Source organism: Ovis aries, chromosome 2 (genome assembly GCF_016772045.2).
Source record: "Ovis aries strain OAR_USU_Benz2616 breed Rambouillet chromosome 2, ARS-UI_Ramb_v3.0, whole genome shotgun sequence".
NCBI classification, from domain to species: domain Eukaryota; kingdom Metazoa; phylum Chordata; class Mammalia; order Artiodactyla; family Bovidae; genus Ovis; species Ovis aries.
In genome coordinates, this window is record NC_056055.1 from 1848158 (window position 1) to 1874437 (window position 26280).

A 26280-nucleotide genomic window follows, 5' to 3' on the forward strand; every position below is an offset into this window, starting at 1 on the left:
AGAGGCTGTGATCCAGCTGCCTACGCCCAGGGCACCGCCACGTGCACCGCTCACGTCACGTGCGCCCGCACTGACACGTGCAGTTGCAGGCCAGTTACAAAAACAAGTTACCTCATGGAGAAAACACTACGGTTACGGTGAGGGCAAAAATGACGGGTATGAGGAAGACAGAGTAATTCCCGTTGGCTCCGAGGGGGGAACACGTGCTCGGCTGGGGTGCAAGTATTACTTGAGGTCTTCACGCCCCTGCTGAGCTTTTAAAATGCTTTTAATTGCTTGGAATGAAGCGCAAGGGCTTCCCTGGCAGCTCAGCTGGTGAAGAATCCGACTGCAACGCAGGAGACCTGGGTTCGATCCTTGGGTTGGGAAGATCTGCTGGAGAAGGGAACGGCTACGCACTCCAGTATTCTGGCCTGGAGAATTCCATGGACTGTATAGTCCATGGGGTCGCAAAGAGTCGGACATGACTGAGTGACTTTGACTTTCAATGAAGCTCAAACTCATATTTTGACTTACCATTATTAAAATTTTACCGTTGGACTTAGCTGTGCAGAGCTAAGGGCATAGATAACACTCTGTAAGGGTTTAGGAGCCTGGGTTTTCAAACTTACTAGGAAGCCTGCGAAGGTGCTGTTAATCAAGGCCGCTTGAGTTCTTACAGATTCGGGGCTCAGAGAAAGCGGCCCCTGTCCTGAAAGTGAGCACGTGACCCCAGGCCGATGCACCCTGTCCATTTCATCTCTCATGGAACTCGGTAAACTCGAAAATTCAGAGGCAAAAAAAAAATGTGGCAAAACTGGAAACTAAACAGCGAAAGCTCCCCCCTAGGAAATGTAAAGCATCGGCATCTTCCCGTGGAAGTCCTCCCGGCACCGACCGCGGCCCTCCACGGGGCCGCAGGGCAAGAAGCTTCGGCTCAGCCGCCCCCAGCAGGCGCCACGGCCTCCCCGCCGGCACGCCCTGCCTCTCGTCCGGATCCAAAGCCAGCTGTGCAGGCTGCAGCTCGGGAAGGCAACTCCTCAGGCAGGCAGGCTCGTGCCACGGTGATTCCAGGCGCTGCGCCCACGGCTCCTCGTGGCTCCCAGCTGAAGGTCTGGAGCCGCCCAGCCCCAGCAGGGCCCCTGGGGCTCTTCTGCAGCGGCGCCTGCTCACTTCATGTCTCTGTCACTTGCTGGGGAGTCTCACAACATCTCAACCCTTCCACCAGCCAGGAGATTACCCTTACGAGGCTCCATCCTCACAGCCCCAGTGCCTTCCAGAGGGGCCCCTCCTGCCGCTGTCACCTCGGGGTTGGCTCCCATGTGCGGGTTTGGGGGGAGGACACAGCATTCAGCCCACAGCAAGGGGACATGTGGTCAGGGGCCAGGGAAAAGCTGGGGCGCGAGCAGGTCAGTGGGACAATCGGCCAGCTCACTCCTCGTGACCACACGTATACCTATAAGCTAGAAACACACGCAGCAGAACTGCTTCAAAAAGGACACACAGGACGAAATCAATACGGTGAGACCAGCGCTCTCAGACCACAGAGAGGGGAGCGATTCCTGAGAGTGAGATGGGAGGACAGGGTGGGGTGGGGGCAAGTGCACGTGGGGTGGGTTTGAGGCGCAGACCTGAAAGGGCCTCATGGAGACCCCACAGCAGTCAGCCTGGCCGCTCCTCAATGGGACAAGCAATGTGCAGGCGGCCTCTGCAGGGAAAGCCCAGTGCAGAAGCAAATAAACCCCCAAAAGCCCAGCTCCCAACCAGAGGAGCACCTCCCCCTGGGAGAAGGGGAGCCCACGACAGAGGAGGCTCCAGGACGGCCTGACCAGCTCTGACCACAGGCAGGGCCCCGGGCAACAGAAAAAGCACAGAGAATAAATCAGCTCATCAGACACAGAGAGGCCAGCATCTGTGACAGCGCCTGAAATTTTCAGGAAAAAGAGCTGAGCTGAATTAAGAGCATGGACTCCGGCCCCGGGCACTTCCCTGGGAATCGCCGGCTGCTGGGAGGCGCTGATGGCCTGAGGCGAAGCCTGGGGCCAGAGACCCTCCAGCAGCCCCCTTTCCCAGCAAGGGCCCAGCCTGGGCAGGGGCGGGGGGCTTCCAGGCAGGCTGGGGGGTCACGCGACGCCACTGTCACAGCTGCAGGGCAGGGGGGCTTGGCCCTGGGGCCGCCTGGAAGGCAAACCTCAGCAGCCCGAGTGTCACAGTGCGGGCACGCGCGGGGCGGGGGAGACGGGGTGCTTAGTGGCCACCTCGCCACAGTCCAGCCGGGCCCCTGGGAGGAACCACGCAGCTACTCAGGGCCAAGTCTTCTGTTTGGAGATAGGGCCAGGGCACCTGCCCACCCCACACACCCCCGGGACCTGTCCAGTCCCCGTTCCCCCAGCGTCTGCCTTTGCCTCTCATCAACTTGAGGCTGCAGGCGGCTGTGAGCGCTCCCAGGAGGCGGATGCACGCAGCACTCACACAGGGACACTCACGACTCGCTGGGTGGAGAGGACACAGAGGGAGGCCCGGACGCCCTCGCTGCAGGAAGCAGGCAGCACGGGGAAGGGGACAGGGCACTCGGGGAGGGGGCTCGCCACCTTAAAACACATGTGGCTCAGCCCTTGGTTGGCAAACTCACACGCGGCCAGAAAAGAAAAACAAAGACTGATATTCTCCCGGAAAGGTCAATGGTACAGGCCCGGAACTGAGTGGAACTAAAAAGCAAGCAGCTGGGGAGAAGGCATTTGGTCGTGCACTGGCTCTGTGCCCGAGCCTCAGTGCTCCCACCACACGCTGCACTGTTCCTTCCAGAGGAGGCACGTGCCTCCCCACTGGCACTGGGTGCCTTCCTCCCCCCAGCCCCCCAGCAGCACCCCAGGCTCTTGCCTCTGGGACGGCCACGGCTAACTCGTTTTCTAAGTGAATCAGTCCCATCGGACATCTTCCAGGAGAAAAGCAACACAAACACACTCAGAAACCCAGAAATTATAAGGAAGCAGCTTACATCACACTCACATTCCCCGAAGACAACCACGGCACCGGGTTTGGGCCCTTCTGACCCATTTCTAGTCTTTATTCTGTGCAGAGATGCAATTTTGTACTTTATATACCTTTTTTATATAAAGGTACAGTTGACAGGACATTAGCTTCAGGCATACAATGGAGTGGTTTGATTTTGTATAGACTGCAATTTTTTTTATTTACATACTAGTGATCACACACTACATACGATCTTAACATCTAAGAATCACTTAAGAATTTTTCAGCTGTGACGCTTCTGAGGAGCCTCAGCTTTCGTGAGCCTCAGCTTTCATGCAGGCAGTGAGTGAACACCATTCTGAAAGGAAGGAGATTCAGCCAGGGTAACCACGTGGCTCTCCCATCACAACTGGAAGGTCCTACTCTGCAATCTAACCTTTGCACAGTGTGACTGCCTCCCGTTTTCTCCCCACCCTCTGTACCGTCCCAATAATGCTCCTTGTAGGTAAAGCTTTCTCGATGTTTTCGGTGTATGGAATACAGGTTAAATACTGTGAACATTTACGTGTGAAGCTCTAGACGGGTATCGCCAAAAGACCTCTCAGTGACCATGCCAACACGAAGTCGTGCGTCCGCACAGGAGTGGGTTCACCACGCCCATCGGCACCAGACAGTCCCGCAAGGCGACTGACACCAGCCCCCGGGGGCGGGGCTACAGAGGCGGGCTGCGCCACGTGGCACGGCCTCGCCTGCGTTCCCCCAAGGTTGAGGGGGGTAAGTCTCCGCAACATCCCCGCACCTGCGTCCATGGCTCCGCCGCCACTTGAGGACGAGGAAGATGAAGTCCGGCGAGGTTGGTCCATTCGTTCAAGGCCAGACAGCTGAAGTCTGGCCGAGGCCAAGCTGAAAACCTGACCTCGTGAGAACCCAATATTCTTTCTATCCTAGAGACACGGGCTACAGCCTGTCTCTCTCCCTCGATCGAGCATCAGTGACGGCCTAGACTCCACGTTGAGACGGGATTATGGCCTCGTCCAGCCTCAGCTAGAAAGTGCCGTGAGCCATCAAACCAGCCCTCCACAGGCCGGGGTCGAGGGGTGACACCAACCAGGTACCCTGGTGCCCTCGACCACGTGCGCGGGGACCCCAATACACACAAAGCGCCACACTAGGGCTGCGACGCTGCAGAGAACGCTTAGATTCCCTCGTCCAGTCGCTTCGTACAGGTGGCTATGTAAGTCCCAGTGAAAGCTCTGTTGTTCGCGTGGCATTAATTCTCATGTGCGGCTTGAAAAATCAAGAACGCAATGGCTATAAAACTAAGAACAGGCTTGGTAATTAACATGCATCCATTTGTCAGAAACACTTACCTGATTATCATACTTGAGAGACTGCGTCCCAACCAAAAACCGGATGGCGTCTGTCTCCGCGGTCTGAGGCGTGAGGGCCCGTGCCTGCAGGGGGAAGGAGAGGGCACACGTGGTTGGAGGCGGATGGACAGACCACGCAGGCCGCGCCGCCTCCACCACTGCTGGGGGAGCCCCGGGGGCAGAGGGTCCGCCAGGCAGCTTAGAACCGTGCAGGAGAAGCCCTAGACTCTTGTACAAGCTGTGACCCAACTGCGCTTCCGAAGGATCTGGAAACAACTGTAACTGGACACAAAAATTAAACAGTAAAGATATAAACCGTTTTTAACAAAATTATTTAAGTCATCGACTGGTTTAACAAACTATTCTTCAATAACAGAGCAGAAGATGGCTCCCACTGAGGGCAAAGCAGGGGGGTTGAGCCAAGTCTCCTGCAGAGCCAACTGGAAAAACTCAATCCAAAACCCTGAGCTTGTTTCAAGGCTTCAGGAAGCTGCCACAGGCTGACCTGCAAGGTCCAGCAGCGGAGGAAGCTGGGGGCGGGGCTGACCGCCTGCCCACGTTCACCTGGGCTTCGCCCCACCCTCCTCAGACTTCCGGAAGCCCTGTGAGGGCAGGAAGGGGCGTGAAGAGTCTACAATCCCAAAGCGCCCGGGGAACACCGCCTCCGAGGTAGGGAAGGTCGGCGCTGAGAGAAGATGCTGAGGAAGACGCTGGCGGCCACGCCCCAAGCAACGCGGGGACCGTGCGGGAACCGCCGGAGGGGGCAGCCAGAACAGGGGTCCCCCACACGCCGGGGCGCCAGCTAGAGCAGGGCGGGGACCTCCTGGCATCTCAGGAGGCGGCCGGAGCTCCGTGGGGGCAGAGCAGGGGGCTGCCCTGGGGGCCCCCAGGGGAAACGAGCGCTGCAATACCCGGAGCCGCGAGCATGCGTCAGCCTGGGCCAGGTCGGGCTGCTTCCGCCTGCAGAGCCCGCAGCGGGAGGACTCAGCACTGGAGCTCCGCAAGGAGGACCGCAGGGAGACAAGGGAAAAGGCTTCAGGAGGTGCAGACGCCAGGCGGACGGGCCACGGCAGGGCCAGAACCCACGATCAGACACAAGGACACTCACAAAACTGGAGAGCAATCACCTCCTCAAACGAGAGGGAGAAGAACAGACCAGAGAGGCTCGGCAAGGCCACCAAGACAGCTGAACCCGAGCCGGCGTGGCGCGGGGGACCGCGAACCAGACCCCGTGCCGCGCAAGGACAGAAACCCCGGAAGAGGACCTCCCGCAGCCTCGGAAGACGCCGCAGGTCTATGAGATGGAACTGTGAGACAGCTGGCCCTGAGCCTCAGTTCATCAGGTTAAAGGCAGCGAGCGTCCCTGTGCGTCGGTTTGGAAGCAGCAGATCCACTGGCGGATTGACGACGATTACTGTTAAGCCCTAAAATATCAGCCTACAAAACGAGGGCGACGGCGCCCGACCACGGCCATCTCGGGCAGTTGCTCTTCACTGTGGTGACAGAAACACAGGAACTTAGGCACCGGCTCAAAAGCACGCAGGACAAGGGAGGGGAAACTCCGGGGAGAGAAACCTGGCGCTGTGAGCACCGCTAGTGAGCAAGGCGTTAACTGGAGAAGCCAAGACACACACAATAAGGCACTGAGCCTAAACTCACTGTCCCCAAGCAAAAGTCCTGAAATGCCAGCTGCACACGGCAGAGCGCCCTCCTTGAATCAGCAGTCAACATAACATTCTGCAGTTAAAAAACGAGAAACCTGAGCAAAGATTTGGCAAAAGATTGTGATTAACTGTTGGGAGTCTGACGGGAGACAGGAGAGCAGGGGAAAAGCCGAAAATCCTCAGACGCCACGGCGTCCAGTCACCAGGCTACGTCCGGGAGGTAAGAGCAGGCAGGTCAAGACCAGAAGAAACACCTTCGGAAATGCTGAGATAGGTTATTCTCACCAGATAAGATGGAAAGGGAAGGTTTAGGGTCTGCTGATTTTAACCAGACTTTCAGTAACTAACTTAAATGCCTCGAAAGCACTGCTTGTTTTTTTAAACACACAAAAAAGGACGAAAACCATGAACACAAGTCAAAGGGCTGCAGAAAGGCGAACGTGCTCGGCACCTTCTCATTTCAGCGGCCGCTCTACACTGCTCTTCTGCCTCTTATTGGCACAGCGGTGCCTCCTTTTACCCTCCAGACCTCGTGACCTTCAGGCAGCGGTCAACGTCTTGCTGCATCATTCTGCCGAGGACACCAGTTGTCTCTCTGTCCACACTGCTTGCTGAACAGGGTAGGCAGGCGCGAGCGGGGACGCTGGGAGAACCCTCGAGGGGCCGAGGGAGCTCAGACACGGGCGCCGCAGCCGCAGCAGCGGACACGCTGCGTTCCCTCCTCTCGGGGCTGACCCGGCAGACACAGATGGAACGCAGCTTCAGGGGCTTTCAGTGGAGCTTATATACGCTTACAGACAGCTGATATGTGCTTCCCCGTGGCCGAAGGGGTACACGGCGACGCACACGCGCAGCGCTGTGAGTGATCCCAGCTGTCACAGAACCGCACTGACAGACCGCCGGGCGAGAGCAAGAGGCTGTGGGCCAAGAGGGTCTGGCCACCGCCCCCTTGGCCAGTGTGCTCCCTCCCCACAGTCTACCCACTCAGGGTCTCTGGCCTCAAAATCTGCACACAGTCCATCTTCGTGATACCTCCTTGGTGAGTAACGCTGACCCTTGAACGGACATTCTGCAACAGCAGCAGATGCTGCAGCAGACAGTTCCGTCCCCGGGACGCAGCAAACTCAGTGTCGGCTGCCACCTGACCTCGTGCTGCAGCCCTCGCCCTCACGGGGCTGGAAGGGCCTCCCAGCACACGTGGAGGGACGCCATCCCCATGGCCAAGTGCATCACAAGTCCTTGGGAGACGGCAGGAAAGCCTCCACGGGTTTTATTGCTGCCACCACTGCTGCCGAGTCGCTTCAGTTGTGTCCAACTCTGTGCGACCCCATAGACGGCAGCCCACCAGGCTCCCCCGTCCCTGGGGTTCTCCAGGTAAGAACACTGGAGTGGGTTGCCATTTCCTTCTCCAATGCATGAAAGTGAAAAGTGAAAGTGAAGTCGCTCAGTCATGTCCGACTCTTCACAACCCCATGGACTGTAGCCCACCAGGCTCCTCCATCCATGGGATTTTCCAGACAAGAGTACTGGAGTGGGGTGCCACTGCCTCCTCCGACAGGTTTTATTAAAGACCTTCAAACACCCCACAGGCGCTAGGCCCTCCCCCTCAAAGAGGGAATCTTGTGGCATTCACAGCCCACACACAATTCCAAAGGCTTTCAAACTGTCCTAAATCTGTGAGAAAATTCAGAGGTTAGTAGCACATCACAGACACAGCCTGAACAGCACACTGTCCTAAACCTGCATCACAGACACGGCCTGTACAGTGTGCCTCCACGTAGGGAGGGATCCAGTTTCCAAAGGTAAGGACACAGCCTTTACCGTAGACCTCTGCACAGGGAGCCATCCAATTTAAGGACCAGCCCGTGAAAGGCATCAGAAGGAAGGTCCACGGGCACCATGTCGTCTTCTACCGGACCTGCTTACACCGTTTGCTGTGGCCCTTCCAAACCGAGCGTCTGCCGCTCTGGCCTCAGCTGTCTCCGTCGCTCTAGGAGCGGAGCAGCGGCCCCCGTTCCTGTTTGATCTCTGTCAGCTCCCGCTGCCAGCACATCGGCCCAGACGTGCCTCCCCTTTGCCTGCTGCCATCCCTAGACGCTCCCAAGCCTGCCACCCGTGCAGGGAGCAGTTAGGAGCCGAAGAGGCGGACGGGGCGCTGCTCAGAGCGGCGGCCCGCGTGCTGCTGCGAGACGCCCGCGCTCTCCCAGAGGCTCCTGCGCCTGCCGGGCCAGAGCAGAAGCCGAGGGCGCTGCTCTCCCCATCACCACCCAGGCCCTCCTCGCACTGTCTGCGCTTCACCTGCCCTCCTGAGCGCCCCCTCTGGCTGTCCACAGGCCCAAGGGGCCCTCGGGGCTTCGCAGGCGTGGGTTCAGCAGGCCTGATCCAGCTCTAAACTCTCCGCTGTGGCTGCATTTTCTCTTTTTCTCTGCTGGGGCGGGTCCTGCGTCTGGCTGTTCATCCTGCTGACTACGTCAGCTGTCCCACTGCTCCTCGCTGTGCACACTGTTGGCAGAACCCAGGGCGGGCACAGCGCCAGCGGGGAGCCTACAGGAAAACTCGAGGAGCTCTAAGAACTGCCGACATGCTGATTCTCTCCTGACTGGCGCAGCAGCCGCAGCAGCAGAAAACACCATATTCCCTTGGGGCTGACCCAGCGGACGCAGTCATCAGGCAGCCTCAAGGGCTTAAGTGTGCTTACAGAACAGACATGGCGGTGGCCAGGTGGGGACATTGACAGGCACAGAGCTGTAAGTTATCTCTACTGTTACGGAACCACGTACTACCAAATGTGGGGCGAGAGAGCCTGAGCACCACCATCTTGGCTAACTTGCTCTTTCCCCACATGCAGTAATTATTCTTCAGATTCAAGAAAGCCGGGGCCCAAAGACCTGTGTAAAGAAGTTCAACAATCAGCTCCTTCTTTTAAGATAAGAAAAGATATTCAGATAAAATACTTGAGACCCAAGGCAAGAATTCACTCCACTAATTTGTCCAAAATCCCAGGAAACAACATTTTAGTTACCTCAAACATCCAATACCAAAGATCAAAACCTCTAGGTTACTTGGGGGATTAAAGAGATTGAAAAGTCATTAAGAAGCATGGGATGCACGCTACGGGGCGCAAGGTCAGGGAAGCGCCTCTCAGCCACAGACGCCCTCTGGAAGCACCCACATGTGCACCTCCGGAAAGCCCATCTCAGCCAGAATCCCTATCACTCACTAGTTAAGAGGACTCCAACCACAGGAAAAATAACATCTAACAATACGACTCCCACGCTAGTAAAGTAATGCTCAAAATTCTCCAAGCCAGGCTTCTGCAATACGTGAACCGTGAACTCCCAGATGTTCAAGCTGGTTTTAGAAAAGGCAGAGGAACCAGAGATCAAATTGACAACATCCGCTGGATCACTGAAAAAGCAAGAGAGTTCCAGAAAAACATCTATTTTCTCCTTTATTGACTATGCCAAAGCCTTTGACTGTGTGGATCACAATAAACTGTGGAAAATTCTGAAAGAGATGGGAATACCTGACCACCTAACCTGCCTCTTGAGAAATCTGTATGCAGATCAGGAAGCAACAGTTAGAACTGGACATGGAACAACAGACTGGTTCCAAATAGGAAAAGGAGCACGTCAAGGCTATATATTGTCACCCTGCTGATTTAACTCATATACAGAGTACATCATGAGAAACGTTGGACTGGAAGAAACACAAGCTGGAATCAAGAGGAGCTAAAAAGCCTCTTGATGAAAGCGAAAGAGGAGAGCGAAAAAGTTGGCCTAAAGCTCAACATTCAGAAAACGAAGATCATGGCATCTGGTCCCATCACTTCATGGGAAATAGATGGGGAAACAGTGGAAATAGTGTCAGATTTTATTTTGGGGGCTCCAAAATCACTGCAGATGGTGACTGCAGCCACGAAATTAAAAGACGCTTACTCCTTGGAAGGAAAGTTATGACCAACCTAGATAGCATATTCAAAAGCAGAGACATTACTTTGCCAACTAAGGTCCATCTAGTCAAGGCTATGGTTTTCCTGTGGTCATGTATGGATGTGAGAGTTGGACTGTGAAGAAGGCTGAGCGCCGAAGAACTGATGCTTTTGAAGTGTGGTGTTGGAGAAGACTCTTGAGAGTCCCTTGGACTGCAAGGAGATCCAACCAGTCCATTCTGAAGGAGATCAACCCTGGGATTTCTTTTGGAAGGAATGATGCTAAAGCTGAAACTCCAGTACTTTGGCCACCTCATGGGAAGAGTTGACTCATTGTAAAAGATTCTGATGCTGGGAGGGATTGGGGGCAGGAGGAGAAGGGGATGACAGAGGATGAGATGGCTGTATGGCATCACGGACTCGATGGACGTGAGTCTGAGTGAAGTCCGGGAGCTGGTGATGGACAGGGAGGCCTGGCGTGCTGCGGTTCATGGGGTCACAGAGTCGGACACGACTGAGCAGCTGAACTGAACTGACTGAACTGAACTGGCTGCACAATGTGCCTGATGTCAGAACTACACAGAATGTATGTGCAGTGTTGAGCCCGGCGCCCAGGACACAGCTCTGTTCTCGACTGGTCGCTAAGGCATCAGTCTTGAGTGACAGACCACGTGTATGAAAGTCGCTCAGTCGTGTCCGACTCTGCGACCCCATAGACTATACAGTCCGTGGAATTCTCCAGGCCAGAATACTGGAGTGGGTAGCCTTTCCCTTCTCCAGGGGATCTTCCCAACCCAGGGATCGAACCCAGGTCTCCAGCATTGCAGGTGGAATCTCACCAGCTGAGCCACAGGGGAAGCCCTGTGTGAGAGAGCCAGCTGACAAGCGCAGCAGCTCCTGACTCGCAGGCACTGAGACGCTGCCGTGTGCAGAACTCACCTACTCCCAGGCACTGGGACGCTGCCGTGTGCAGAGCTCACCTACTCCCAGGGCACTGGGATGCTGCCGTGTGCAGAGCTCACCTACTCCCAGGGCACTGAGACGCTGCTGTGCGCAGAGCTCACCTACTCCCAGGGCACTGAGACGCTGCCGTGCGCAGAGCTCACCTACTCCCAGGGCACTGAGACGCTGCCGTGTGCAGAGCTCACCTACTCCAAGGGCACTGGGATGCTGCCGTGTGCAGAGCTCACCTACTCCCAGGCACTGAGACGCTGCCGTGTGCAGAACTCACCTACTCCCAGGCACTGGGACGCTGCTGTGCGCAGAGCTCACCTATACTCCCAGGCACTGGGACGCTGCTGTGTGCAGAGCTCACCTACTCCCAGGCACTGGGACGCTGCCGTGTGCAGAGCTCACCTACTCCCAGGGCACTGGGACGCTGCTGTGCGCAGAGCTCACCTACTCCCAGGCACTGAGATGCTGCCGTGTGCAGAACTCACCTATAAGAATCACCTGTTTCATTATAATAATCAGAATAACACTTACTAAATGCTAAATTCACCAGACTTGAAAAGGTCAGTTTTCATTCCAATCCCAAAGAAGGGCAATGCCAAAGAATGCTCAAACTACTGCACAGTTGCACTCATCTCTCATGCTAGCAAAGTGATGCTCAAAATTCTCCAAGCCAGGCTTCAACACTGTGTGAACCGAGAATTTCCAGATGTTCAAGCTGGATTTAGAAAAGGCAGAGGAGCCAGAGATCAAATTGCCAACATCTGTTGGATCATAGAAAAAGCAAGAGAACTACAGAAAAACTGCTTTATTGACTACGGCAAAGCCTCTGACGTGTGAATCACAAAACTGTGGGAAATTCTTCAAGAGATGGGAATACCAGACCACCTTACCCACCTCCTAAGAAATCTGTACGAAGTTCAAGAAGCAACAGTTCAAACCAGACAAGGAAAAATGAACTGGTTCCAAATAAGGAAAGGAAACGTCAAGGCTGTATAATGGCACCCTGCTATTTAACTTATTTGCAGAGTACATCATGAGAAACACTGGGCTGGAGGAAGCACAAGCTGGAATCAAGATTGGATAAAGCTGGAAACAAGATTGCTGGGAGAAATATCAATAACCTCAGATATGCAGATGATACCACCCTTATGGCAGAAAGCGAAGAGGAACTAAAGAGACTCTTGATGAAAGCGAAAGAGGAGAGTGAAAAAGTTGGCTTAAAACTCAGCATTCAGAAAACTAAGATCATGGCATCCGGTCCCATCACTTCATGGCAAATAGATGGGGGAACAGTGGAAACAGTGGCTGACTTTATTTTGGGGGGCTCCAAAATCACTGCAGATGGCGACTGCAGCCATGAAATTAAAATACGCTTACTCCTTGGAAGGAAAGTTATGACCAACCTAGACAGCATATTAAAAAGCAGAGATATTACTTAATCAACAAAGGTCTGTCTAGTCAAGGCTATGGTTTTTCCAGTGGTCATGTATGGATGTGAGAGTTGGACTATAAAGAAAGCTGAGTGCCGAAGAATTGATGCTTTTGAACTGTGGTGTTAGAGAAGACTCTTGAGAGTCCCATGGACTGCAAGGAGATTCAACCACTCCATCCTAAAGGAGATCAGTCCTGGATGTTCATTGGAAGGACTGATGTTGAAGCTGAAACTCCAATACTTTGGCCACCTGATGTGAAGCGCTGACTCACTTGAAAAGACCCTGCTGCTGGGTAAGATTGAGGACAAGAGGAGAAGGGGACGACAGAGGATGAGATGGCTGGATGGCATCACCAACTCAATGGACATGGGTTTGGGTGGACTCCGGGAGTTGGTGATGGATAGGGAGGCCTGGCATGCTGCAGCTCATGGGATCGCAAAGAGTCGGACACGACTAAGCTACTGAATTGAACTGAAGTTAAAGTCAGCTCCTCTGTCCATGGGATTCTCCAGGCAAGAATACTGGAGCGGGTTGCCATGCCCCTCTCCAGGGGATCTTCCTGATCCCAGGGATCGAACCCCAGGTCTCCCACATTGCAGGCAGATACTTTTACCATCTGAGCCCCCAGGGAAGCATAACAGGATGGTTTCAGAGCTAATTTCGAAGCTTTGCTCACTGTGCCCAGGGCCACAGGAAGACGCCAACATTAGAGGAAACTCGGTGAAGGGGATATAAGAACTCCCCCTGCATCTTGGCAACTTTTAGTGTAAATTTAAACACTGTGTCCAAGTTAGAACAGTAATAGTAATACAGATACAGCGCCTGCCTCCAGGAACAGCAAGGCTCTCGGAAATGTTCACAAGCCATTACAGCAAAGCGAGCCGTGAGAGTCAGGCCCCAGGGACCGCCGGGGGCGGCAGGCAGGCGGCGGGTGTCTCCCACGGCCGGGGGTCGCGGGCCGGACCGCCGCGCCCCCCGGGCGTCTAGCGGGCCCTCGGCCGGTCCCGGATGACCGCGGCCTTTGGCCCCCCGAGCCCTCCCCGCAGTGACCTCGGCGGCACCGGGCGCCGCGGGGCCGTTCCGGGACCCACCTGGAACTCCAGGCCGTAGATCACGGGCGCGTCGTCCTCCATGCTGCGGCAGCGCCCTCGCTGAAGGCGGGTCCCCTGGGCCGGCGCGCCCCAGCTCCGCTCCCATTCACGCGCTCCAGCCCCGGCGGCGTCGCGCGGCGACCGTTTCTGAGCCACCGCGGCTCCCGTAGGTTTCACTTCCTGTGTTTTCCGGACACGTCATCAACGCGCTCCGCGGCGGCGGCGGCGGCGAGCTCCTGCGCATGCGCACTTGGCTCCATCCGGGCTTTCCACGTCCGGTAGGACCTGACGGGGAGGGGCTGCCGGGGGTCCCTGCCGGGCGGGCTGCAGGTCGGAACCTCCGCAGCTCCGCCGCCCTACGGTTCCCCTAGGGTTCTGACGCGGTCGTGGGATGGCCGGGCGCCGGGAAGCGCTCTGCAGGCGCTGTTAAGTTCTCCCCGGCCCACCAGCCAAGGCGGCAGCTCAGGCTTTGCAGACGACCGCTGCTCGTTTCGGGGACATTGAGGGTTACAGAGGTGTTCAGTGGCGGGCTCGGGGATGCGCTTGGGCTGGCATACTCGGGTGGGCTGGGCCCAGGAGCCTTAGGGTCACAGGCCAGGCTAGCTCGTGTCTGCAGGCCACCGGCCTTGTGCGTGGCGTGGCCAAGGGTCGCACTGCCAGTGCTGGGGTGGTAAGTGACGCCTGACATTTATTTGCCTCTGAAGGGAGTCCGGTGGATAGACTGGCGTCTTTGAGTTTCCAAGGACTGTCAACGCTGCAGAGGTTTGCCTCCGTCCAGGACTCCGCCAGAGCGCATACCTTGACGTTTGGCAGAGCTCTTGCAGACAGGAGTGACATTGCATGGAACCCCAGAAAGCCGTAGGCACATTCTTCAGTGTCCTGGTTTCCATAGAGTCTAGGGCATGCAGTTTCTCCACCCATGTGATCATTTCACTTTCCTCTCATCACCCCTTAATCTGTGTTTCAGGTAAGGAGGTCTGGGATAGGTTTATGAAAACATGCTCAGGCTCGCTAATCATCAGGGAAGTGCAGATCAACCACAGTGAGCCACCACCTCACACGATTAAAGTGGCCATCACCAAAAAGGGAAAGGGCCAGCAGCACTGGCAGGATTGCAGAACAGGGAATCTGTACCGTTGGTGAGAATGGAAGTTGATACATCAGCTACGGAAAACAGTATGGGAGGTCCTCGAAAAATTAAAATAGGATTGCCATATCATCCTGAAATCCCACTTCTGTGATCCAGCCTAAGTGAACTCACTGTCTTGAAGCGACACCTGCTCTCCACATTCACTGCAGGGTTAGTTGCAGTAGCCAAGATACGGAGACAACCAAAGTGTCCATCCACAGCTGGATGGAAAGTGTGTGTGTGTGTGTGTGTGTCACACACCTGCATTACCAACCAAGGGAAAATGTGTGTGTGTGTGTGTGTACACACGCCCACACCTGCGCTACCAACCAAGGGATTACTACCCAGTGATCATAGAGGCCAATACTGTGACATCAGCTTTTGAGGAAAGAATGAGGCTTATTGTGAGGTTGACCAGCAAGGAAATGGGAAACAGGTCTCAGGTCTGTCTTCCCCCATCCAACATTCAGGGTGAAATTTAGGGGGTTAGGGGAATTTCAAACTTGGGAACTGATTGTGTAGTCTCAAGTCAGTCTGCTGGAAGCCAGGTTTTCCTTATGGAAAGATTTCTTGCCTCGTAAAGGGCTCCAGTGACATTTCTGTTAGTTTTCTGAAGGTTCTTCATTTGAAAGTCATTGTGGAGACATGGGGTTCCCCTTTTGTACCTGTGTAGTGGCATCACTGACTCGATGGACGTGAATCTGAGTGAACTCCGGGAGATGGTGATGGACAGGGAGGCCTGGCGAGCTGCAGTTCATGGGGTCGCAAAGAGTCGGACACGACTGAGCGACTGAACTGAACTGAGTGCTGTCTGTAAAGTAACTCAAGATTTGGTTAATCAATTCTATTTAAGGAGGAAAACTATTTTAAGCTGGCCAGTTTTTTTTTTTTACATGCTTTTTCATATATATGGAATATTAACCTGTAAAAAGGAAGAAAAATTTTAAATTTTATATAAAATTTAGAAAAGAAGGGGGCCTTGTCATTTGTGACATAAATTACCCTAGAAGACACTGTGTTAATTGAAATAAGCCAGATACAGAAAAACGAATACAGCATGATTCTGTTTACAGGGGGGATCTGAAAAAGAAAGTTGAAATCATTGTGAAGGAGAGTAGAATGGTGGTTACCAGAGGCCGAGGGTTGGGAGAAAGGGAAGCTATTGAGCAAATAATACAAACTTTCAATGACAAGATTAATAAGGTCTGCAGGCATAGTTAACAATAATGTATCCTATACTTGTGATTTGCAGAGAATAGATTTTAAATCTTTTCACCACAAACACAAGAAATGAGTCGGGTGGTGGATAAGGGCATTAGCTCCACTGTGGCCGTCTCAGTGTTTAGGTATATCAGCACGTCACGTTGTTCACCTTAAATACAAACGATTTTTATTTGTAAAAATAAAACTATTTTAAATCATTAAAGAATCAGAAGGAAATGGCTGGGTGTGGCCTGGTTCAGCTGTGCTCCGGCTCCTGGCGCCGAGCCTGACACTTAGGCTGGTTGATGAACCGGGGTATCTCCAGGGTGGCAGCGGAAGGCAAGGAAGCAGGAAGCACAGACGCGGGCATCCTCTCGGCCGCTCCGCTTGCCTGAGATTGAGCTGCGGCGCTAAGGCATTCAGGATCTTCATACTGCTGGGTTAATTCCACCCAGCTATCACTGGTATTATTATTATTACCACTTTTATCCTTAATGTGATTACATAAGTATTACAGATGGATGTATTCTCAACAAGAAAAGTTGAAAACACATATACGCACAAAGACACACCCCTGAAAATAAGTACTTCAAGGATGCACTGGCCACGAACTTAAAAAAAGTTCGCTCCCAGCTCCCTCTGCCACAGGTTTAGCGACGTCCGTCTGGTTCGCGGGACGCGCTCCGCCCCGCCCCGCCCCCCAGGCCCCGCCCCGCCCCCCTAGGCCCCACCCACCACGGCCGGAACCGGAACTGCGCCGGCCTTCGGCTTCTGCACCGGGCAGGCGCGCGCAGGCGCAGACGCCGCGGGAGGCGCCGAGTCCGGCCTCGGCTTCCCGGCTTCCTCCAGCTTCTCCCGGACCCAGGTCACAGCCGCAGGTGACCCCCCACCCCCGGGGGGGCGAGGGGGCGGGTGAGCACAGGTCCCCGGCTGTGGAGAGGGGGTCGTGCCGTCTCAAGCTTCAGCCCCTGGGGTGGGAGGGTCTCCTCCCGGGTCTCTCCTCCCCTGGGGTCTCCCCTCCCCCTTGGTCTCTTCTCCCGGGGGTCTCTCCTCCGCGGAGGTCTCTCCGGGGGTGTCCCCTCCCAGGGGGTCTCTCCCCCCAGGTCTCCGCTGCTCCTCGGTCTCTCCTGCCTTGGGTGTCTCTTCCCGGGGGTCTCCCCTCCCGAGGGTCTCTCCCCCAGGTCTCCCCTCCCCCTTGGTCTCTCCTCCGCGGAGGTCTCTCCTCCGGGGGTCTCTGCCGCCACCTCTCCGCTCCCGAGGGTCTCTCCTCCCGGGGGTCTCTCCCCCAGGTCTGCCCTCCCCCTTGGTCTCTTCTCCCGGGGGTCTCTCCTCCGCGGAGGTCTCTCCTGGGGTCTCTCCCCCAGGTCTCCGCTGCTCCTCGGTCTCTCCTGGCTTGGGTCTCTCCTGCCCGGGGTTCTCTCCTCCCCGGGGACTCGTCTGTGACCCGCTTCCCTCGGGGCCCAGGATGGCCGGAGCGCGAGCCTTGGGTGCCTGCGCTTTGCAGGGGCGGCCGTTGGCTCCACACCCTTGGAGCGGCCCCCACACCCCTGGAGCGGCCCCCACACTGGGCGCCGAAAGCTCAGAAGGGTCTGCGTCCCGGGGCCCAGCTGTAGTACTCGGTGGCTCGTTCCTCCTGGCCTCCTCTTCTGTAGATGGACGTTTACAGTAACCTGCCCAAGCGGACTCTGTCGTGAGGACAGGTCGCGATGGTCTGTGTAAAGGCCTGTCAGTCTCTATGTAAAAGCTGGCTGACGCTTTCCAGAGCATCGTGCAGGACAGAGCTGGCTGGTGGAGTATGTATGCTGAGAAGAATTGAAAACATGTAGAGCGTAAGGCTAAAAGAAGTGCTCTAGGTATGCCTGTCTTTCTCACCTAGTCCACAAGAGTTTAACCCCAATGAAGCATTTCCTTGGACTTGCAGTTCACACCTGCTTATGGCTACTGGGAAACATCATATTTAAATACCTGTTTCTTTTTGCAAATTCAGGAGGCTGTGCTGTATGGCAGTAAGCTCAGCTCTCTGTGTAATGGGCTGGGGGGAAGGACCGCTGCAAATAGAATAACACGGTCACCAGTCCTCACATTCTGTGAGCCCTGGCAGGATCTTCACTGTTCCAGGACAGCATGTAACCACTCTGCTTCTTCATTAAAGTGATAGTTACTGATTCCTGTGCATCCGTTGCTATTTAATCTTCATGATCCCAATCTTCAGATGCGGAAGCAGAGACTAAGGGATTAAGTCATTTTCAGAGGTCACTTTCCTTGGTAGTGAGCCCAAGCCTCAAGCAGTCATTCCAAGCTCCCCCTGCCTCACCGTCTGCTCTCAATCTTGACCTGTCTCAGCAGCCGTACAAGAACAGCAGAGGAATTCCTGTGCAGGAATCCCGTCCGCATCCGTTGACAGCATCAGGCAAATCACTTGGCCTCTGCTGTGTGATGGAGCTTATGCTTTGTAAGTTGGTCCTAAGGCTTAAATATGATAATACATGGAAAATGCTTGCTCTTTGGTGAGTGTGCTCCGCATGGGGGCTTTTCAGGTTGTAATTAGAGTCCTACCTCATGGCACAGTTTTTTCATGGAAATACGGTTTCCATTATTGCAGTGTGGTAAAAGATTTGTAATTGCAGTCTTGTGTCCAGAAAGGGAGCCTAAAGAGCAGCAGTTTTCATTGTTCTTAGTGAATTTAAATCACTTAAAAAATATTTTAAGGCATTAATTAAGCTCATGTGCAAAGAAATCAACCAGACAAAGAGAAAGTCTGACTTCTTTGCTAGCGTTTGATGCTGGTGTGAGCTTAAAGCCACGCCTGTGGTTTTGAGTTTGCTGTGTGTTGCTCGGTCCATCATGTCTGACTCTGCGGCCGTGGACTGTAGCCCACTGGGCTCCTCTGTCCATGGGACTCTCCAGGCAACAACACTGAAGTGGGTTGCCATGCCCTTCCCCAGGGGATCTTCCCAACCCAGGGGTCAAGCCAGTGTCTCTTGAGTCACTGGAGGTGTGTTCTTTACCACTACTGCCATGTGGGCATTTATTAAATCGATAGGAGAAGCGAAGATTTGTATCTCATGCAAATCAAGGACAGATACATGTGCTTTCCAGGTTTTAGAGTATGAGCTGCAAAGGCTGCATGTAACAGACAAAGTGGAAACACGAAGTCAAGTGCAGACTTGGCTCCTGGCGCCAGCGTTGCCCACGGCTGAGACCTGTGCGCCGCCCCCGTCGAACCTTTCCTCGAGGCCTCTTCCAGCCCGCTCCCCAGTCCAGCGGTGCATTCTCATCACCTTGTTTTTCTGTTTGCATTCCTAAAGTAATAGACTGTTGGATATTCTCGTTTGAACTTCAGGTAGAAAGTCGTCGTACTGTGTATTTTTCTGCCCATTCTGTGTGTAGAATTAGATTTGTGAGGCCCAAGCACTGAAGCCTTTGCTGTAGGACAGCTCATTCATTTTCACTGCAGTTTGAGTGTACTGCTCTCCCTTTCTTATGGTATCTACAGGCAGTTGTTTCCAGGGTTTAAATCTTTGGGAAGAGGGCGGCATTTTGTTTGGACTTCCTGTTTATAGCGTTCATGATCACAGCCTGTGGTGCCCATGTGCAGGACTTCCTCCATGACACAAGTAATGGGACCATATTTGTCTCAGCCACGCCTCTTGAGATTGAAGAGAGGTGCTTAATTTTACTGTAACCATTGGTACACCATGGAGTCATCCTAATAAAATCAAATTGTACAGCTGTTTAGGTCACAGGACAAATGCTTGTGAGATCTGTATCCCTCTCACCCTGTTCAGATCTTTGTTCAGGATCCTTTTCTGTTGGGTCATTTATAATCCTGTTGATCTGTAGGAATTTTTAATACCTTGATACTAAGAAGTGTAACAATATCGCGCGTAGGTGACTGTGTGGAACAGGAAGATCACTTACACTCACCACTACCAGGTATGGAAATTGATCCATGCACTTAGTAAAACAGTTCGGAGTTACCTGGTGAAGAATTGTACTCTCCACGACGCCCCCATGAGCTTTCACACACACAGCAGGAGGCATGTACAGGAATGTTCATAGCAGCACTGTTTGAATTCAAAAACGTAACCCCTCAAGAAGAATAGATATATCAAGACTTGCCCTGGCGGCCCAGTGGTTAAAACTCTGTGCTCCCAATACATGGGGCACAGGTTCGATCCCTGGTCAGGGAGCTAAGATTCCAGATGCCGCATGACGTGGCCAAAAAAAAAAGAATGGATACGAGGTTGTGGAACCATCTCAGAGTAGAGCATCATCAGCAAAACTGAGGCCTCACAGCTTCGTGCTGCTGCAGGAATGAGCCTCAAGGTTAAAAGCGGAGGAGAAATTGAAGTACAAAGCAAAACTCTTAACATGGTTTGAGGAAATACACTTGGAAAATGAAAGAAGAACAAGAGTAGGACAGATCTCAGAACGTTAGGGCTGAAAAGAGAGTTAGGATGTATTGTATCAGCTACAGGTGATAAATTTCGTATCACTCAGTGTTTGATAAAAATGGTTTATAGAAAATGTGCCTTCAGAAGAGTCAGAGAGAGTGACAAGCACCTTCTAACGTTTTCTGGGGAAGGAAGTCGGAAGACTGAGGTCGGGCTCTCGCTACTGCCCACTATCACCTAGATCCCTCTCTCGTGGCGGGGGCACGTGTGTTGCGGTAACTTAGCTTCCTGTCTTTTCATGGAGTGCAGGGTAATGACTCAGACACAGTGGCTCTCAGCTGATAACGATGACTGATTTACGAGACTTTTCGGCCCAACACTTCAACCTCTGGTAATGGTTTCTAACAAAGGTGTAGTTTTTATTTAGAAATTAGGGTAAACAATTTGATTTTTACCCTGGGTTGGGCATCATCTGTGTAGACGGTATCACAAGGAAAGAGGTGGACTTGACTTTTTAAAGTCAGATTGGAATAGAAACAAAGATACTGAAGAGATTCAAAATACTGTTACAGACTGAGTGTTCCTTTCTACTTGGCTTGCTTTCTTTCAGATGGTGTTTTCTTTAAAAACATATTTTAAGTGAGTTGGTAAACACGGAATTGCTTGTCAGAGAGTTTTATTCTTTGCCGAACTATCCAGAAAGACTCAGTTCAGTTCAGTCACTCAGTCGTGTCCAACTCTTTGTGACCCCATGGCCTGCAGTATGCCATGCTTCCCTGTCCATCACCAACTTCCAGAGCTTGCTCAAACTCGTGTCCGTTGAGTTGGTGATGCCATCCAACCATCTCATCCTCGCTCCCCTTCTCCTCCCACCTTCAGTCTTTCCCAGCATCAGGGGCTTTTCAGTTGAGTCAGTCTTCGCATCAGGTGGCCAAAGTATGAAGTTTCAGCTTCAGCATCAGTCCTTCCAATGAACACCCAGGATTGATCTGATTTAGGATGGACTGGTTGGATCTTCTTGCTGTCCAAGGAACTCTCAAGAGTCTAATCCAACACCACAGTTCAAAAGCATCAATTCATCGGCACTCAGCTCAGCTTCCCTGGTGCCTCAGAGGTTAAAGCGTCTGCCTGCAATGCAGGAGACCTGGGTTCGATCCCTGGGTTGGGAAGATCCCCTGGAGAAGGAAATGGCAACCCACTCGAGTATTCTTGCCTGGAGAATCCCATGGACAGAGGAGCCTGGTGGGCTACAGTCCACGGGGTCGCAAAGAGTTGGACACAACTGAGTGACTTCACTTTCACTTTCAGCTTTCGTTATAGTTCAACTCTCACATCCATACACGACTACTGGAAAAACCATAGCTTTGACTAGACTTAACGTTTGTTGGCCAAGTCACGTCTCTGCTTTTTAATATGCTGTCTAGGTTGGTCATAGCTTTTCTTCCAAGGAGCTTGCATCTTTAAATCTCATGGCTGCAGTCACCATCTGCAGTGATTTTGGAGCCCAAAAAAATAGTCTCTCACTGTTTCCGTTGTTTCCCCATCTATTTCCCATGAAGTGATAGGACCAAATGCCATGATCTTAGTTTTCTGAATGTTGAGCTTTAAACCAACTTTTTCACTCTCCTCTTTCACTTCATCAAGAGGCTCTTTAGTTCTTGACTTTCTGCCATAAGGGTGGTGTCATCTGCATATCTGAGGTTATTAATATTTCTCCCGGCAGTCTTGATTCCAGCTTGTGCTTCATCCAGCCCAGCGTTTCGCATAATGTCCTCTGCATATAAGTTAAATAAGCAGGGTGACGATATACAGCCTTGACGTACTCCTTTTCCTATTTGGAACCAGTCTGTTGTTGTTCCATGTCCCATTCTAACTGTTGCTTCTTGACCTGCATAGAGATTTCTCAGGAGGCAGGTCAGGTGGTCTGGGATTCCCATCTCTTGAATTTTCCATAGTTTGTTGTAATCCACACAGTCAAAGGCTTTGGCATAGTCAGTAAAGCAGAAGTAGATGTTTTTCTAGAACTCTCTTGCTTTTTTGATGATATAATGGATGTTGGCAATTTGATCTCTGGCTTCTCTGCCTTTTCTAAATCCAGCTTGAACATCTATAAATTTGTGGTTCACATACTACTGAAGCCTGGCTTGGAGAATTCTGAGCATTACTTTGCTAGTGTGTGAGATAAGTGCAATCATGCGGTAGTTTGAGCATTCTTTGGCATTGCCTTTCTTTGGGATTGGAATGAAAACTGACCTTTTCCAGTCCTGTGGCCACTGCTGAGTTTTCTAGATTTGCTGACATATTGAGTGCAGCACTTTGACAGCATCATCTTTCAGGATTTGAAATAGCTCAACTGGAATTCCATCACTTCCACTAGCTTTGTTCGTAGTGATGCTTTCTAAGCCCACTTGACTTCACATTCCAGGATGTCTGGCTCTAGGTGAGTGATCACACCATCGTGATTATCTTGGTCGTGAAGATCTTTTCTGTACAGTTCTTCTGTGTATTCTTGCCACCTCTTCTTAATATCTTCTGTCTCTGTTAGGTTACCATTTCTGTCCTTTATCGAGCCCATCTTTGCATGAAATGTTCCCTTGGTAATTTTCTTGAAGAGATCTCTAGTCTTTCCCATTCTGTTGTTTTCCTCTATTTCTTTGCATTGATCGCTGAGGAAGGCTTTCTTCTCTCTCCTTGCTATTCTTTGGAACTCTGCATTCAAGTGGGTATATCTTTCCTTTTCTCCTTTGCTTTTCACTTCTCTTTTTCTCAGCTATTTGTAAGGCCTCCTCAGACAACCATTTTGCCTTTTCGCATTTCTTTTTCTTGGGGATGGTCTTGATCACTGCTTCCTGTACAATGTCACGAACCTCTGTCCATAGTTCTCAGGCACTCTGTGTATCAGACCAAGTCCCTTGAATCTATTTCTCACCTCCACTGTATAATCGTAAGGGATTTGATTCAGGTCGTACCTGAACGGTCTAGTGGTTCTCCCTACTTTCTTCAATTTAAGTCTGAATTTGGCAATAGGGAGTTCATGATCTGAGCCACAGTCAGCTCCAGGTCTTGTTTTTGCTGACTGCATAGAGCTTCTCCACTTCTGGCTACAAAGAATGTAATCAGTCTGATTTTGGTGTTGACCATCTGGTGATGTCCATGTGTAGAGTCTTCTTTTGTGTTGTTGGAAGAGGGTGTTTGAGAAAGGTTGCATTCCCTTATCAATAAGTAAGTATCCCATAAATTCCCCAAAACTGTCCATCCTAAAAATCTTTGCCTACTTCACAGGTCAGATTTTGAAGAATCGTAGCTTTAATATGGGATTCTTTGATTGTTGCTGAAGTCGCTGCTTCTTGTCGTAAGGGTCCGGTCTGTGCCATGATGGGTTAATGGCGAGTCTTCTCTTAACTGCGCTGCCCCGTGGAACGTAGTTCAGGGCCATGTAGGTTCCGGTAAATTCTAACAGTGGCCGAGGCGGGGGCGGTCACCGCTGGCGTATGTTTGTCCGTTTCAGGTGGCCATGGAGAACACCGAAGGTGCCAGCCAGCACGGGCCCGAGCAGAGCACGCCCGCCCAGGGGCCGGCCCAGAGCATCACTCCGCAGGGGCCTCAGGGAGGCCAGGGGCAGCTTCTGTACCACGAGGAAACCATCGATCTCGGTGGAGACGAGTTCGAGTCCGAGGACTCGAATAATTTCGCAGATAAGCTTGATGAGCCCCTGATGGAGAGCGTGCTCATCTCCGACTCCCCAAACAACAGCGAGGACGACGCAGGTGACCTGGGGTGTCTGCAGGACATGGCGGACCCCGCCGAGGGCAGCGGTGATCACAGACTGGGGCCCGGCGCAGAAGAGCGCGAGCTGGGCTCACTCAGCGATGGCGGTGAGAGTGATGGCGGGAACACGCCCCAGGACGCCTCGGACATGACCCCTGACGGCAGAGCATCATTGAGAGAGGACCCCAAGCGCAGTGATGAGGAAGACCCGCCTGCTTTTGAACACAGGGGCGGGGAGGACCCGGGCTTGGGGGCTGCGCGGGTGCCCGCGGCAGGGCCACCGTCGGGCGCGCCCACCCGGCAGCCAGCCCCCAAGGACGAGCCGGTGCCCGTGTGCACCATCTTTAGCCAGCCGCCCCCCGGCGCCCAGCCCCCATCCCTGCGTGACGGCTTCGAGTCCCAGATGGTGAAATCCCCCAGCTTCAGCAGCGCCAGCGAGGCTGCCCCCAGGACCCCACCCCAGGTGGTCCAGCCGAGCCCCAGCCTGAGCAAGTTCTTCGGCGATCCGACCGGCAGCGGCTCCTTGGCCTCGGACTTCTTTGATTCCTTCACAACCTCCACCTTCATCTCCGTCAGTAACCCCAACGCCAGCCCTTCCATTCCGGAAAGCCTGTCTCCACTGGCCGCTACCCCTGTGGGAGGAAGCTCGCCGGGCCCCTCGGAAGCTGCCTCCTCCCCAGGGGTGCAGAGGTCAGGGTCGGGTGTCCCCACGGTTCCTCTGGAGATCTCGCAGTCCCCAAAGCCATTCTCACAGATCCAAGCGGTGTTTGCTGGCAGCGAGGACCCCTTTGCCACCGCCCTGAGCATGAGCGAGATGGACCGGAGGAGCGACGCCTGGATCCCTGGGGATGCGACCAGGAGCGTGCTGACCTCGGTCGCCACGCAGCAGTACGGCACGGTGTTCGTGGACAAGGAGGACCTCACCATGCCTGGCCTCAAGTTCGACAACATCCAGGTGAGGGCGGAGGGACTTCAGCGTGCAGGTGGGCTGGTAGGCGCTCTCGGCACACAGGTGGGCCGGTGGGCGCGCTCTGCAAGCCGGGAAAGCCCCGGCCAATCTCCTTGCTTCTCATCTGATTCTGTTTCATGTATGTTCATACGGAAAAGGCCTGTCGAGCTTTGAAAAACGCTGATTGTTTTCAGCAGTTCCCGAGATTCTTAATCTTGAGAGTGTTTGCTGTGATGTCACTAGGTAATTTGGAACCCTGTTGATTTCTCTGATTGAAGGTCTTTAAAGTGCTAATCCGAGTCTTAGAAATAGTTTCCAGCAAGGCAGCTGCACGACAGGTCTCTGGAGAAGTTGTAAACTGTGTGATCAGTTTACTATAGCAGCTGAGCTCCCGTAGATAATAAATCCCCTTTCCTCTCCTTTTAGATACGGAAAAATGTGTTTGCATTACACGCAAGGTGCTTTATATTGGAAGAGTTCTTACCGATTTGGTTAAAAAAAATACAGACGGTCCCTCGATAAATCACAAGATTATAAATATGTAGTCATAAAATAAATACTATATATTGTAAATAACAACATTAAAAAGTTCAATCTTACCAGTCATCAAAGAAGATGAAGTTATTTTCCCTTTCTGTTGTCCGAGTTATTTATTGTTCTGTGTCTATTAGAATGTGAGGAAATAGCCAGCTTAGGCAGCCCTAAGGGGGCTGATAATTTGGCACAAACTTTCTTAAATTTTAAAATGCATGCGCTCTGACCCAGAAACCCCACCCCGAGTCGTTATTTATGAGGAAAGAATCTCACTGGTGTATGAATAGCCAGCTTTCAGGATGCCCATCAGAATGAGGTTTAAAATTAGAAAGAATCTGAAAGCATCTCGGAGTCCATTGCCGGGAGGCTAGTTGAATGCGTTTGCCACTTCTCGTCTCTTCAGTGGAATATTTACATATCCAACTGAAAAAACGACGCTACGGTCTCGTTGGGGGCACTGGTGGCAAAGAACCCGCCTGCCCGTGCAGGACACCTAGGGGTAAGGTTCCGTCCCCGGGCCCGGAAGGTCCCCTGGAGGAGGGCGTGGCAGCCCACTCCAGTGTTCCTGCCTGAGAAACCCATGGACAGAGGAGCCTGGCGGGCTACAGTCCGTGGGGCCACAAAGAGTCGGACACACCTAAGCGACTTGGCACGCATGCGCACACAAAAATGACGTTATATTCAAATAAGTCTTTTTATTCATTGTGAAAAATGCAGATGATGTTGTAATAAAATGCTTAGTGAGATTCGTGATTTGTTAAATTTGAGAGCCCAGGTACAGGGAGGCGCACAGCATGCCTTACATGGGAGCGTTTTCATGGTTGTGTGCACATCCCCCTGAGGTGAGCTCGGCTGCGTGTCTGCTGGGATCTGCAGGGTCTGTGCCTCCTGTCCCGCGCTGTCCA

The 26280-nt window shown here is 53.0% G+C and overlaps 2 protein-coding genes across 12 annotated transcripts in view; one reads left to right on the forward strand and one right to left on the reverse strand.

Moving 5' to 3' along the window:
- EIPR1 (EARP complex and GARP complex interacting protein 1) overlaps positions 1-13544 on the reverse strand; it is a 67931-nt gene extending 54387 nt beyond the window's left edge. The window contains exons 1-2 of one of the 2 annotated variants that reach the window (XM_027964040.2): positions 13396-13544; positions 4323-4406 (exon numbers count right to left, since the gene is read on the reverse strand). In XM_027964040.2, the coding sequence (XP_027819841.1) occupies positions 4323-4406; positions 13396-13437 (126 nt within the window). In that variant the 5' untranslated portion in view covers positions 13438-13544. Of the gene's footprint in view, positions 1-4322; positions 4407-13395 lie in introns of those variants that run through there. The other variant, XM_060410782.1, reaches the window with a different exon arrangement.
- A 2973-nt stretch (positions 13545-16517) lies between these two features.
- Positions 16518-26280, forward strand: part of TRAPPC12 (trafficking protein particle complex subunit 12) — a 37903-nt gene continuing 28140 nt past the window's right edge. Inside the window, exons 1-4 of one of the 10 annotated variants that reach the window (XM_027964036.3) lie at positions 16518-16605; positions 17490-17580; positions 18071-18179; positions 23633-24847. In XM_027964036.3, the coding sequence (XP_027819837.1) occupies positions 23639-24847 (1209 nt within the window). In that variant the 5' untranslated portion in view covers positions 16518-16605; positions 17490-17580; positions 18071-18179; positions 23633-23638. Of the gene's footprint in view, positions 17581-18070; positions 18180-23632; positions 24848-26280 lie in introns of all 10 variants that reach the window. The other 9 variants (XM_027964037.3, XM_042242767.2, XM_042242766.2 and 6 more) reach the window with 9 other exon arrangements.